The sequence below is a fragment of the Gobio gobio genome (assembly GCF_949357685.1).
Source record: "Gobio gobio genome assembly, chromosome: 7".
In the NCBI taxonomy this organism is placed as follows: domain Eukaryota; kingdom Metazoa; phylum Chordata; class Actinopteri; order Cypriniformes; family Gobionidae; genus Gobio; species Gobio gobio.
The window spans coordinates 9219643-9235072 of NC_137103.1; the positions used below are offsets into that span (position 1 = coordinate 9219643).

The 15430-nt window shown below is 45.9% G+C and overlaps 1 protein-coding gene across 1 annotated transcript in view; it reads left to right on the forward strand.

Moving 5' to 3' along the window:
• The window catches only part of pde11a (phosphodiesterase 11a), a 96314-nt gene that overhangs the window by 46488 nt on the left and 34396 nt on the right, over positions 1 to 15430 (forward strand). Inside the window, exons 4-5 of the mRNA XM_079822451.1 lie at positions 3285 to 3425; positions 3504 to 3568. Of these exons, the coding sequence (XP_079678577.1) occupies positions 3285 to 3425; positions 3504 to 3568 (206 nt within the window). The remainder of the gene's footprint in view (positions 1 to 3284; positions 3426 to 3503; positions 3569 to 15430) is intronic.

The window sequence follows — 15430 nt, forward strand, 5'->3', positions numbered from 1 at the left end:
TGTGTGTGTTCGCTTCTACACACATCAGTTACAGAATGGGCCGCTCTCAGGAGCGTGTGTGTGTGTGTGTGTGTATGTGTGTGTGTGTGTGTATGTGTGTGTGTGTTCGCTTCTACACACAGTGAGAGAATGGGCCGCTCTCAGGAGCGTGTGTGTGTGTGTGTGTGTGTTCGCTTCTACACACATCAGTTACAGAATGGGCCGCTCTCAGGAGCGTGTGTGTGTGTGTGTGTGTGTGTGTGTATGTGTGTGTGTGTGTGTGTATGTGTGTGTGTGTTCGCTTCTACACACAGTGAGAGAATGGGCCGCTCTCAGGAGCGTGTGTGTGTGTGTGTGTGTGTGTGTGTGTTCGCTTCTACACACATCAGTTACAGAATGGGCCGCTCTCAGGAGCTCAGAGAACTCAAGCGTGATCAGCTGACACTAGAGCTGCAACTAACGATTATTTTTTCTGTCGACTAATCTAACGATTATTTTTTCGATTAGTCGACTAATCTAACGATTATTTTTCCAGATTAATCATATTATTATTTTTTACTGATTATTGTATTTCAAAGAGGGTAGTGAATTTATATATTATTTTAACATGAAATCAATGAATGATGACAATATTAATTGTATTTCAGGAAGGGTAGTGTACATAGTATGCCATTTTATAATGAAATATATGAACACAAGAAGCTTTTTAAACATAATATATAATGATACTATTCATCATAAAATGTATACAGAGTAGGCCTAATTAGGAAAAGTTGTTTACTATAGTAGTTGAGTATGATTTACTTATTGATTTGTCAATAGTAAACGAAAATGCACTTGTATTTATCTGCAAAAGGTTCACATACAGGAGCTTTCAGCATAGTGTTAATGTATAACCAGTCGTCTATTTTGAAGATACATGTGCATAAACAACGACTAAAGCTGCCAGAAGTTTTTGCCCAAACTTCAAAGACACATTTAAATGATTATAGCTAGAGGCATATCTTAACTTTAATGTTACTTTAATCAAGTAAACTACCTATATACAGCAAGTTATTCTGCATATGTGTTTGGGACAGAGCGGAACCAGGTCGCATTAACAGGAGATATATGCAGCCCATAATAAATAAAAGCACGAGCCGTACTGGGGTCGGAGAAGAACCCCGGAAAATGTGACCGTCTGTTGCAATACACGCGCCACGGTTCAGCTGCGCGAGAGAACACTGGCTGCAGGGTTGCCAGGTTTACACAACAAAACCCACCCATTCGTTACTCAAAACTAGCCCAAAACAAGCCCAATCGCGTTTCGGGGAGGTTCTCTGGTAAACATCGCGTTCGGGGGGTTAAATATGTGTGTTTTTTTGCTTCAACCCGCGGACATGAGACACAGCCCGCGGCAACAGTGTAGAAGTAGCCCAATTCCGCGGAAAAAAGCGGACTTGGCAACACTGACTGCAGTGTGAAAGCTCCCGCTCTCCACGCGCACAGCTTCTGCTCTGCCACCGCGTGCAGTGTGAAACCGGCGTTACAGAGCGAACAAAGCACAGTTTTATTCGGCTTCTGTTTAAAGTACTCCCACACTTTTGAATGTCGCGGTCTGGCTTTATATGATAAATGATCATTTTCACTATGCCCGGGAGCAGAAGCTGCCATTATTCTAGATCTTCTGTTCCATTCTAGAACGTAAATAATGTGCCGCCGACGCGTCGACGCATTTCACGCACGTCGACGTATTTTCGTAGTCGACGTCATCGACGACGTCGACGCGTCGTTGCAGCCCTAGCTGACACCTCTGCAATAAGTCCATTCAGGACATTTCCTCACTACTAAATATTCCACGCTCAGCTGTTAGGGGTGTTATAACAAAGTGAAAGCAATTGGGAAAAACAGCAACTCAGCCACGAAGTGAAATCACAGAGCGGGGTCAGCGCATGCTGAGGGTCACAGAGCTCACAGTCAACAGCTCCAGACCTCCAAACTCCTGTGTCCTTCAGATGAGCTCAAGAATAGTGTGTAGAGCTTCATGGAATGGGTTTCCATGGCCGAGCTGCTCTTCCAAGCCTTACATCACCAAGTGCAATGCAAAGCGTGGGATGCAGTGGGGTAAAGTGCGCCACCACTGGACTCTGGAGCAGAGGAGACGTGTTCTCTGAGTGACCAATCACGCTTCTCTGACTGCCAATCTGATGGACGAGTCTGGGTCTGGCTATTGCCAGGAGAACGGGACTTGCCTGACTGCATTGTGCCAAGTGTAAAGTTTAGTGGAGTGGGGATTATGGGGTGGGGTTGTTTTTCAGCGGTTGGGCTTGGCCCCTTAGTTCCAGTGAAAGGAACTCTTAATGCTTCACCAAGACATTTTGGACAATTTCATGCTCCCAACTTTGCTCCCTTCCTGTCCCAGCATGACTGACCAGTGCACAAAGCGTCTCCATAAAGACATGATGAGTGAGTTTGGTGTGGAGGAACTGGACTGGCCTGCTCAGAGTCCTGACCTCAACCCGATAGAACAGCTTTGGGCTGAATTAGAGCGGAGACTGAGAGCCAGACCTTCTCATCCAACATCAGTGCCTGACCTCACAGATGCACTTCTAGAAGATTCCCCATAAACACACTCCTAAACCTTGAGGAAGATTCCCCATAAACACACTCCTAAACCTTGAGGAAGATTCCCCATAAACACACTCCTAAACCTTGAGGAAGAATCCCCATAAACACACTCCTAAACCTTGAGGAAAGCCTTCCGAGAAGAGCTGAAGCTGTTAGAGCTGCAAAGGGTGGGCCGACTCCATATTAAACACTACGGATTATTAATGGGATGTCATTAAAGTTCATGTGCATGTAAAGGCAGGCGTCTCAAAACTTTTGGCAATAAAGTGTAATTTAGTCATTGAATGCATTTTGTGCCCAAGCAATGATAAACGATCCCCGGTTTGGCTCCAAAGACTGATGTTGTGCTCACTGTGTGAAGAGTTTTGAAAAAGTGACAAAAGTATTGAGAAAAAGTGAATGACATTACATTGAAGAAAGAAAACGAGGGTGAGTAAATTACAGATTTAATTTTCTGGATGAATTATCCCTTTAAACATGCAGTTGACCTGAAAGTCATAACTAGCCATTCCACTAATTCCTTTAGGGCCCTTGCAGAAACACACAGAACGCAATGCGTACTTGGGAATATAACACATCTCAGAATGTAATGATGCATGAAATGCACTTCTATCTTGTTGCTTAGCTAGAAATATTTGCATTCATACACTTGCGTCAACTATGTTTGGGTATTTCTCTGTGCGTGTCTGTGTGTGTAGGCTCTTCTGGAGGTTGTGAACGATTTGTTCGAGGAGCAGACGGATTTGGAGAAGATCGTGAGGAAGATCATGCATCGAGCTCAGACCCTGCTGAAGTGTGAACGCTGCTCCGTCCAGCTGCTGGAGGACATTGAATCTCCGGTACGCTCCTCTTCCTCCTCTTCCTCTTCATCGCCTGCCTGCCGCATCGCTCTAATCCTGCTTTCATGTCTCCTGCAGGTGGTGAAGTTCACCAAGTCCTTTGAGCTTCTGTCACCCAAGTGCAGCGCCGACATGGAGAACAGGTGCGACTAACGGCAGGTTAAACATTCACACACACACACACACACACACTATGCAGAGACAAACATACTTCTACTTTATATATCCTCAGAGAGGAGTTGAGACCCGGCAGTGCTGCTGTAGTGCTAATGAGGCCATTTCAGTGTGGCAGTGTTTGTTTGCCATGAACTGCAGCAGGCGGCATGTGTGTTGATGTGTAGCCCCCACACTGACACACACACACACACACACAAAGCTTGAGAGAGATATGTGTGTGTGCGATTCTGTGTGTTTGGCCATTTTTAAGGGTGACACACCCACAGCACAAACTGCATCTCCATATTATGCAACCTAAAGATGAGGCGGTAATTAGATATTGAATTAGAGCTCATTAGAGGTCGTAGCATATTTTAATATACAGTGTAGCATCATCATTTTTAATACCACTTGCAGCGTTTTGTGATCTGTGTCGTATTTTATACAGCATTTGAGTGTTGAAGTATTAATGTATGGCGTGTGTGTATGTATTTGCAGTGTAGGTTGAGCGTGTGTCGCTTGTGAAAAAGAAGTGCACTTGTGTGGATGTGCACTTTGTAGTGCACTTTAAATCATAAAAGTATTAAAAACTGAAATGAAATAGATAGACTTTCTTAACACACTTATGTACACACAAAAAGTGCACTGAAATAATGTCAAATGTAGTTTAAATTGTGTTTTAATCATCTTTTGTCATGTTTTATAGAGGTACACTTATTTTGATGTGTTGACTAACATACTAAAGCACATGTAAAGTACTGAGGTGTATAATTAAATATGTTAAATGTACTAATTTTGTACTATTTTGTGTCGTATTCCTGCTTTATTGTGCATGTATATCTGTGTTAGTGTGCAAAGATGTGTTGTAATCATGGCTTTTGACGCGACCAACCTGAGTTTGAATGCGCCTTTTTCTGAACTCATTCTTTTACCTTTTCATATCCCATATCAGCTCGGAGAGGAGTTTATTTAACCTATTAAACTCCAACCACCCTGATAAGGGTCCGGAAGGAGATCATCAAGTACTATAAATATACTTTAAATGTTAAATGTCTGTGGAGGAGCTCTGACCTCTTATGTGGTACCATTTTGGCATTTGTTTTACACAAAGTAACTTATTTACATTAAATTACTCTGGGACCATTTCCGCCTGGATTTGGCCTACCCAAATTTTGTTGGTTATAAAATCATTTTTGAAAGTGTATATCTCAGGCCCTGTGTGCTCTAGCACCCTGCAGACAGTTTGGGCTGTTTCCAGCATATGTCAGCAAACACTGGAAAAAATAATTTTGTGACACTGGGATATTGCATTTATACCACTGTATATTGGGAGACTTGTATATTGGAGAGATTTGGGTTGGCGGACATGACATAAAAAGGGTAATATTCCTCCCTTCAGATTCATTTGAATAAATCTTGCATACAACAGGATACAGACAAAATTGTTTTTCCCCCCAGTATTTTCTGGAATCTAGTCTGCAGGGTGCTAGAGCACACAGGTCCTGAGTTACACACTTTCAAAAATGAATTTATAACCCAAAAAAATCAAAAAGCGCCTCTTTTTGTGAGGGGTTTATTACAGCTCAGACAACATATACTTAAATGTTTATCACTTTAAGCAGTGGTTTATGAAACATTAAAGGGTTTCCTGTAAAATGACACCAAAATTGTGTATTTAGAGACCACTGTATGTGGGTATGGGAAGTTTTTTAATTTGGGTCGGCCAAATCCAGGCTGAAATCCCAAAAATGGTCCCAGAGCTAAGGAGGTTAAAATAAAAAATGCAAAAATTATTGAATTTTTTTTTTTGTAACTACAATAATATAAACAATATGTATTGTATACTACAAAATACTGAGCTGCTGCCTTAAATAATATTAACAGATTCATACTTAGAAATGTTTTTTTTTAATAAATCCAATTTCCAGGGTTTGACATCAACATTGAATGTGTATGTGAATACTCGCCAAGACCGGCATTTTGACAGTATTTTGTGTTTGTTTGACTGTTTAAATGCAATAAGCAGCGAAAAAAGAACTCAATTTAGTGCTGAGAGGCGGCTTTATGTTCCGCAGAACAAAATCAGGCGCAATACACACACCGAACACTGAAATTCAAGCCTTGTAACAGCAACAATATTCATCCGGAGCAAATGAAGTGAGTGAGTGAGAGGAGGTGGGTTTGTGTGTCACTCGCTGTCAGAGAGATGAGAGAGAGAGAAAGAGATGCTCATATTGTGTCTATTTGGAGGAAAAGGAGTAGTGAAGTGTTCAGATATTTCAGTGTGAGAAAAATCGATATATTTGATGACACTACATTGGACTAGTTTATTATTTCATATGCCTTTTTAAGACTACAACTGAAAAATGCATATTTAGGCTATATATCAAATTCAACCCACCAAAGTGGCTAGTAGGAGTGACTGCGTTACGCGCCAATGCTGAAATACACACACATTTGGCGGGTGTTAATGTGTTGTATTTTATTTGATTCCAGCTTTATTTCAATTAGCGAACGCAGCTGTAATTGTGCACCGGGGCTGCAGTGTGTACAGCAGGTCAGGGTTATTGTGTGATGTCTGTTATCTGCAGCGCTCCAGTATGTCCGCTACTCAGCACTAGTGGTGTCTCAAAAGCCTGAGCTCAGCTCTTAGACCAACACACACTACATTACTACACACACACACACACACACAGGTCTGCAAGCACACACCCATTGAGGATCCCAGGAATAAGAGCAAACATGTTCCTTTGTGTAAGGTTCAGCAGATAGCTCTGTTGTTTGTGGCTCTTTTGTGTAGCCGATGACAACGAAGCGCACAGGTTTGGAGATCTCAGTTGCCATATGGGTGCTTTCACACTACAGTGTGTGTGTTCAGTCACACATATCATCTCATTCTCTGCAGCTGTCTAATGTTCCAGCAGAGCTCTGTCTGGGGAGATCACACACCATCACCATCTCTCAAGCCACCCACAGCATCCGAGGGACAAAGCATCACATACAATCACTTTACATCTGACAAAGTGCTCTGAGATATTAAAAACACACATTATTGTCAAGCTCAAATGCTATTTAAACAGAGCTCTACTGAGTTCTGATCTCACATATAAAAACTTCAATGAATCCAGTGAAAAAATGTTCCTCAAAGTTGATGTGTTAGAAGCAGGAAAAATGGGCAAGCGTAAGGATTTGAGCGAGTTTGACAAGGGCCAGATTGTGACGTCTAGACGACTGGATCAGAGCATCTCCAAAACTGCAGCTCTTGTGGGATGTTCCCGGCCTGCAGTGGTCAGTCTCTATCAAAAGTGCTCTGAGGAAGAACCAGTGGAGAACCGGCCACAGGGTCATGAAGGACCAGTGGAGAACCGGCCACAGGGTCATGGAGGACCAGTGGAGAACCGGCCACAGGGTCATGAAGGACCAGTGGAGAACCGGCCACAGGGTCATGAAGGACCACTGGAGAACCGGCCACAGGGTCATGAAGGACCAGTGGAGAACCGGCCACAGGGTCATGAAGGACCAGTGGAGAACCGGCCACAGGGTCATGAAGGAATGACCAGTGGAGAACCGGCCACAGGGTCATGAAGGACCAGTGGAGAACCGGCCACAGGGTCATGGAGGACCAGTGGAGAACCGGCCACAGGGTCATGGAGGACCAGTGGAGAACCGGCCACAGGGTCATGGAGGACCAGTGGAGAACCGGCCACAGGGTCATGAAGGACCAGTGGAGAACCGGCCACAGGGTCATGGAGGACCAGTGGAGAACCGGCCACAGGGTCATGAAGGACCAGTGGAGAACCGGCCACAGGGTCATGGAGGACCAGTGGAGAACCGGCCACAGGGTCATGAAGGACCAGTGGAGAACCGGCCACAGGGTCATGAAGGACCAGTGGAGAACCGGCCACAGGGTCATGAAGGACCAGTGGAGAACCGGCCACAGGGTCATGAAGGACCAGTGGAGAACCGGCCACAGGGTCATGGAGGACCAGTGGAGAACCGGCCACAGGGTCATGAAGGACCAGTGGAGAACCGGCCACAGGGTCATGAAGGACCAGTGGAGAACCGGCCACAGGGTCATGAAGGACCAGTGGAGAACCGGCCACAGGGTCATGGAGGACCAGTGGAGAACCGGCCACAGGGTCATGAAGGACCAGTGGAGAACCGGCCACAGGGTCATGAAGGACCAGTGGAGAACCGGCCACAGGGTCATGGAGGACCAGTGGAGAACCGGCCACAGGGTCATGAAGGACCAGTGGAGAACCGGCCACAGGGTCATGAAGGACCAGTGGAGAACCGGCCACAGGGTCATGAAGGACCAGTGGAGAACCGGCCACAGGGTCATGAAGGACCAGTGGAGAACCGGCCACAGGGTCATGAAGGACCAGTGGAGAACCGGCCACAGGGTCATGGAGGACCAGTGGAGAACCGGCCACAGGGTCATGAAGGACCAGTGGAGAACCGGCCACAGGGTCATGGAGGACCAGTGGAGAACCGGCCACAGGGTCATGGAGGACCAGTGGAGAACCGGCCACAGGGTCATGGAGGACCAGTGGAGAACCGGCCACAGGGTCATGAAGGACCAGTGGAGTACCGGCCACAGGGTCATGGAGGACCAGTGGAGAACCGGCCACAGGGTCATGGAGGACCAGTGGAGAACCGGCCACAGGGTCATGGAGGACCAGTGGAGAACCGGCCACAGGGTCATGGGCGGCCGAGGCTCATTGATGCCCGTGTGGTCTGATCAAACAGACGAGCTACTGGAGCTCAAACTGCTCAAGAAGTTAATGCTGGTTCTGATAGAAAGGGCTCAGAATACACAGAGCATCTCAGTTTGTTGTGTATGGGGCGGCACAGCCGCTGACCAGTGCCCATGCTGACCCCTGACCCCTGACCCCGCCCAAAGCACCAACAGTGGCACTGAGCATCAGAACTGGACCACGGAGCAATGGAAGAAGGAGGCCTGGTCTGATGATCACGTGTTCTTCTACATCACGTGGATGGCCGGGTGTGTGTGTGTGGCTTACCTGGGGAACACATGGCACAGGTGCATTATGGGAAGAAGGCGTGTGGCGGAGGCAGTGATGCTTTGGCCAATGTTCTGCTGGGAAACCTTGGGTCCTCCATCATGTGGATGTTACTTTGACACGCACCACCTCAGCATTGGTGAGACCATGTCCAGCCTTTCATGGAAACGGTATTCCCTGGTGGCTGTGGCTCTTTCAGCAGATAATGCGCCGCCACAAAGCACAAATGCTTCAGGAATGGTTTGAGGAGCACAACAGCGAGTTTGAGGCGTTGACTTGGCCTCCAAATTCCCCAGATCTCAATCCAATCGAGCATCTGTGGGATGAGCTGAACAAACAAATCCAATCCATGGAGGCCCCACCTCGCAACTTGCATGATGTAAAGGATCTGCTGCTAACATCTTGGTGCCAGATACCACAGCACACCTTCAGGGTCTAGAGGAGTCCATGCCTCGACGGGTCAGGGCTGTTTGGGCAGTAAAAGGGGGACCAACACAATATTAGGAACCAACACAAATACACAAAATAAACAAATATATGTTATAATGACATGCCTGATTGATGTATGTAAGTCTTCTCGGGTATTTCCATAATAATTAAGTAATAAAATGCAATGCTAATCGACATAACCCAGCAAGCAATTTTGCATTTAAAAGACGTCTAATTACCGTCCAAACACAGCCCTGAAGTCTAGGCTAAAACAAGGCAAAATTTGGCCTCTCAGTGAACATTTAAAACAGCTAAAACATGCATTTTATGTTTATGTTTATTTGTTATGTACAGCCATTTTGCTTTCTTGTAAACTGAGATTGATGTGTCACGGATGTATTTAAATTATTGAAAATAATATGTTCTGTTGCTATTGAAAAAGCTATTGAATGCAACACTGTAATGTGAGATGAGAATAAACAAATCAAAGTAAAATAAAATAATTAATGTTTTATGTTATAATATTGTGTGAAATATGTTTAGAGTTATGTTCGGAGATGCTATGTCTTACCTCCGTAAGTTGAGGTTATCCATTTACTCATCCGTAAACGTACCTGGGCCTGCTCTCCGCTTAGTGTTGTGTGCATGACATAGTGTTGTCTTCTCATTTCTGCATCAGTGCTGTTTAAAATGCCAAGGATGCTTTGAGCTTTTTAATGTAGACTATTCTGTGTAGAATTCAAATGGGTCAGATACGTTTTGTGGTGTGCACATGATTCACTCTGCCCCATCCTGTCTCTGGAGCACACGGGTGTACACGGGTGCTTAACCCAAAACTAGACTTCATTCACTCTAATGGGACGCAAACTTGCAAATAATGTAATATTAATGAATTAAAAGGCTACTTAAGTGTACTTAAAAAGTGTACACTTTAAATGGGTGATGTATTGAGAAATCAACTTTCCCTTGAGCCTTTGATATATAAAAGTTCACCATGATATAAGAATATCCTGTAAGTTTCGGAGCTGAAAACTTCCTTGTTAGTCAAAGAAAAGCTTTTATTGACACCAGGCCCAGAAAACGAGAGATCTCAGAATATGTCGACCCTTGACGTCATCATATGCTGAAACGCCGCCTCAACAGATAAATATGTACGCCTGATTCTGTAGCCCCACCCACCGACTCGTGCCTGAGATGACATAGGCCTACATAGAGCTAAACCGGATCAAACTTCTAAGCAATAAACATGCTGTATAAACTTCATTCGGATTCCAATATTATGAATGCATGGATGAACTTTATTTTTAATGAATATCCAGCTCACATGGGGAAGACATTGCACGTTTGTTCTTTCATTTCACCGCGGATTCATTTGTAAACAAGAGACTGGATTTGCAGACAGGATGAGATTACATGAATGAATGAAGCGACACACTAATGTGAGTAAAATAAATGCTTTATATGTGACAGTATTGCATTGTTACAGATCGTTTGATATCGATTGATTATGTGTACGTGTCTAACTGAACATTAGCACGCTGTCACAGGCTGGAGAATCCTTTATTTGTGGTGTTGTTGGTTCATTGCGATTCAGGATCAGACTCGGACATGTATGGGCCAGTGCTTGCAAAGCCCAACGTCCCGGGGCTATGTATTTTCCAGACGGGCTACCAAAACGTATCACCGGCCTGCCGACGGGCTATCTTAAATAGTGAAATAACATTCCTTTCTTGAGGGCACACGCGTGTGTGTGTGTATGTATGGTTCGTGGTTATATCCACCGATCGGGCGGGCCAAGTAATACAAAAATTACATTCCAATCAATCGCGGGTGGATGAGAGATAAATCATTGTGTTTGTTTGATAAAGACATTTTGTGAGCCCTGTGGGCGATTAATTCCGGTTGCCGTTTTCCCACACGCTTTCAAAACAATTCTCACATGTACTGACAGGGGAGCAGAAGCTCATTAAATATACAAAGCTTATCCAATCCTAGCCGTGGGCATTTACTTCCAAGTCTTCAGTGAGGCACGCCCATCAAAACAGACGTTTCATGAGAGAGCCTCAAAACCAGGGCAGAAAATAACCTATTACTTATTCATTATGATGTTTTTGAATGTAAAAACCACGCAAACGTCATAAATTGACCTCAGACAACAGTATAACATTTTTTAAAAAGCCAGTTCATAACTCCTTTAATGACTGTTTCTTTACACACAGTATGCTTTTAAAAAGTGCACTTTCAAATGAAAAGTTTTACTTTAAAATGCATTTAAAATAGTTTTATTTTGATATTCGCTTATTTTGATGTGTCGACTAACATACTAAAGCACATGTAAAGTATCTGATTATATGTTCAAATGTGGTGTATTGTTCAATATTATACTTTAAAGACAATAGAAGTAATTATGAAATAATACTGTCACAGTTCCTCTGTCTGCTGTTCCCTCATACACTCCATTCACACACATACATAATTCAGCCATATCACTCAAAACTACAATTCCCAGCATTCCTCCTGCTCATCACCTGCACTTACTCAGCCATCATCTGTACCTGATTAACACACTCATCACCACAGTATTTAAGCACACACCTTAGTCACGCACATTGTTTAGTCTACGACAAGGACTACGGATTACTTACCTGTCTATACTTTCCCAGAGATATTTACCTCCTGTGATTTCCTCCTGTTCCTGTTTCCTTGTTCCCACATCTGTTCTCCAGCTCCAGCGTCCCTCCAGTGTTCCCGCTATCCTAGTCTTGCATAGCCAGACCTTCAGACTGATGGCAGAAGGTCTGGACTCCATAGCAGCTTTCATTGGCCAAGGACCGCCCAGAGGCCATCTAACTGACACGTAAAACAACCAATCACAGTTAATTTTGTTCTGTGCCTAAAAATGTAACGTCGACGCCCCTACAATAACAGACCGGTGTGTAAAACTCTGGGACGCATTTAAAGAGTTTATGCCGTGAACTTCACATACTTTTGAAAATCCAGCGTTTAGTTGACCTGATAAGTGCTCATTGTCACAGTTGTAAACACAACAGCCTTATTGTTCCATGAGGGTGTTTGGCATCACAACTTTTTTCCAAGGCGGACTGTTAAAGAATTCAACACACGTCTCCCTGAAATCCTGTAGAATTGATCTCATGAAGATGACGAAACTGAAGAGTAACCAATTTTGTGTGCCATATGCATCAGACGTTCAGCCAACTGAAGACCAAGACTATCTATCCCTGTAAGACAAAAACATTGTTTGTTATCCAGTCACTCTAATGGCAACCAATAGTTGTGTGTGGAAATACTTACCATTTGAAGTTACATCCTCTATCATCACCTGCAAATCTAAGTCCTGAAGCATTATACTTGCACTGCTCATCGTTTGTTGTCTATACTCGCCTTCTTTGGACAATGTTCAATAAAGCGCTGTATTGTTATTCATCCATCTCTCTCTTGAGTTTGATATCTCCTAACAGAAGACCAGACCAACACAGAACGAATCCAACAAGCTTGGCTCCATTCAAGTACCACACAGAATTATATCCAATTCACTCCGCTGACCTGCTCCTCTCCCTTTCCCAAGTTGGCTGCCTGCCAGAGCTCAGCCCAGAATCCACTCGAGCCCATGAGCTCAACCAAGATTCCTCTACTTCCTTCAGTTCAGGAACTGATCATAGCTCCCTCATCACAGCCACTGAGGCCGATCATAGCTCCCTCGTCTCGGCCATGGAGGCCGATCATAGCTCCCTCATCACAGCCACTGAGGCCGATCATAGCTCCCTCGTCATAGCCAAGGAGGACAATCATAGCTCCCTCGTCATAGCCAAGGAGGACAATCATAGCTCCCTCATCACGGCCACTGAGGCTGATCATGGCTCCCTTGTCACGGCCACTGAGGCTGATCATAGTTTCCTCATCATGGCCATGGAGGCCGATCATAGCTCCCTCATCTCAGCCACTGAGGCCGATCATAGCTCCCTCGTCATAGCCAAGGAGGACGATCATAGCTCCCTCATCACGGACACTGAGGCCAATCATAGCTCCCTCATCACGGACACTGAGGCCGATCATAGTTTCCTCATCATGGCCATGGAGGCCGATCATAGCTCCCTCATCACGGACACTGAGGCCGATCATAGTTTCCTCATCATAGCCAAGGAGGACGATCATAGCTCCCTCATCACGGACACTGAGGCTGATCATAGTTTCCTCATCATGGCCATGGAGGCCGATCATAGCTCCCTCATCACGGACACTGAGGCCGATCATAGTTTCCTCATCATAGCCAAGGAGGACGATCATAGCTCCCTCATCACGGCCACTGAGGCCGATCATAGTTTCCTCATCATGGCCATGGAGGCCGATCATAGCTTCCCCGTCTCGGCCCGGGAGGACGATCATAGCGCCCATGGCCACTGAGGCCGATCATAGCTTCCTCGTCACAGCCACTGAGGCCAATCATAGCTTCCCCATCATGGCCATGGAGGACAATCATAGCTCCCTCGTCATAGCCATGGAGGACAAGCATAGCTTCCTCGTCACAGCCACTGAGACCGATCATAGCTTCCTCATCATGGCCATGGAGGACGATCATAGCTTCCTCATCTCGGCCAAGGAGGACAATCATAGCTCCCTCGTCACGGCCAATGAGGTCGATCATAGCTTCCTCGTCTCGGCCATGGAGGCCGATCATAGCTCCCTCGTCACGGCCACTGAGGGCGATCATAGCTCCCTCATCATGGCCACTGAGGCCGATCATAGCTTCCTCATCATGGCCACTGAGGCCGATCATAGCTTCCTTGTCACGGCCACTGAGGCCGATCATAGCTTCCTCATCACGGCCACTGAGGCCGATCATAGCTTCCTCATCACGGCCACTGAGGGCGATCATAGCTCCCTCATCACGGCCACTGAGGCCGATCATAGCTCCCTCGTCACGGCCACTGAGGGCGATCATAGCTCCCTCATCACGGCCACTGAGGCCGATCATAGCTTCCTCATCATGGCCACTGAGGCCGATCATAGCTTCCTCATCACGGCCACTGAGGCCGATCATAGCTTCCTCATCATGGCCACTGAGGCCGATCATAGCTTCCTCATCATGGCCACTGAGGCCGATCATAGCTTCCTCATCACGGCCACTGAGGCCGATCATAGCTTCCTCATCATGGCCACTGAGGCCGATCATAGCTTCCTCATCACGGCCACTGAGGCCGATCATAGCTTCCTCATCATGGCCACTGAGGCCGATCATAGCTTCCTCATCATGGCCACTGAGGCCGATCATAGCTTCCTCATCACAGCCACTGAGGCCGATCATAGCTTTCTCATCACAGCCAAGGAGGACAATCATAGCTCCCTCGTCACGGCCACTGAGGCCGATCATAGCTTCCTCGTCACGGCAACTGAGGCCGATCATAGCTCCTTTGTCACGGCAACTGAGGCCGATCATAGCTCCTTTGTCACGGCAACTGAGGCCGATCATAGCTTCCTCGTCACGGCCAAGGAGGACGATCATAGCTTCCTCGTCACGGCTACTGAGACCGATCATAGCTTACTCGTCACAGCCACTGAGGCCGATCATAGCTTCCCCATCATGGCCATGGAGGCCAATCATAGCTCCCTCATCACAGCCACTGAGGCCAATCATAGCTCCCTCATCACAGCCACTGAGGCCAATCATAGCTCCCTCGTCACAGCCACTGGGGCCGATCATAGCTTCCTCATCATGGCCATGGAGGCCATTCATAGCTTCCTCGTCTTGGCCAATGAGGCCGATCATAGCTTCCCCATCATGGCCACTGAGGCCATTCATAGCTCCCTCATCACAGCCACTGAGGCCGATCATAGCTTCCTCATCACGGCCACTGAGGCCGATCATAGCTTACTCGTCACAGCCAAGGAGGACAATCATAGCTCCTTCGTCATGGCCAAGGAGGACGATCATAGCTCCCTCGTCGCGGCCAAGGAGGCCAATCATAGCTTCCTAGAGGGGTAATGTCACATTTCCCCTGTCTGCTGCTCCCTTATACACACCATACTTCATTCACACACACATAGTCCAGCCATACCACTACAATTCCCAGAATTCCTCCTGCTCATCACCTGCACCTGATCAGCAAGCTCATCACCACAGTATTTAAGCACACAGCTCAGTCACACTCATTGTCTGGTCTACGACAAGGTAGACTTGCATTGCTCATCATTCATTGTCTATACTCACCTTCTTTGGATTCTGTTCAATAAAGTGTTGTGTTGTTATGCATCCATCTCTCTCTTGAGTTTGATATCTCCTAACTCCAAAAAACACTCTAATGTTCAGCTATCTGCATTTAATACATTTAAACTGCAATACATTTTCATTTAATTGCAATTAACATACATTTAAGTATC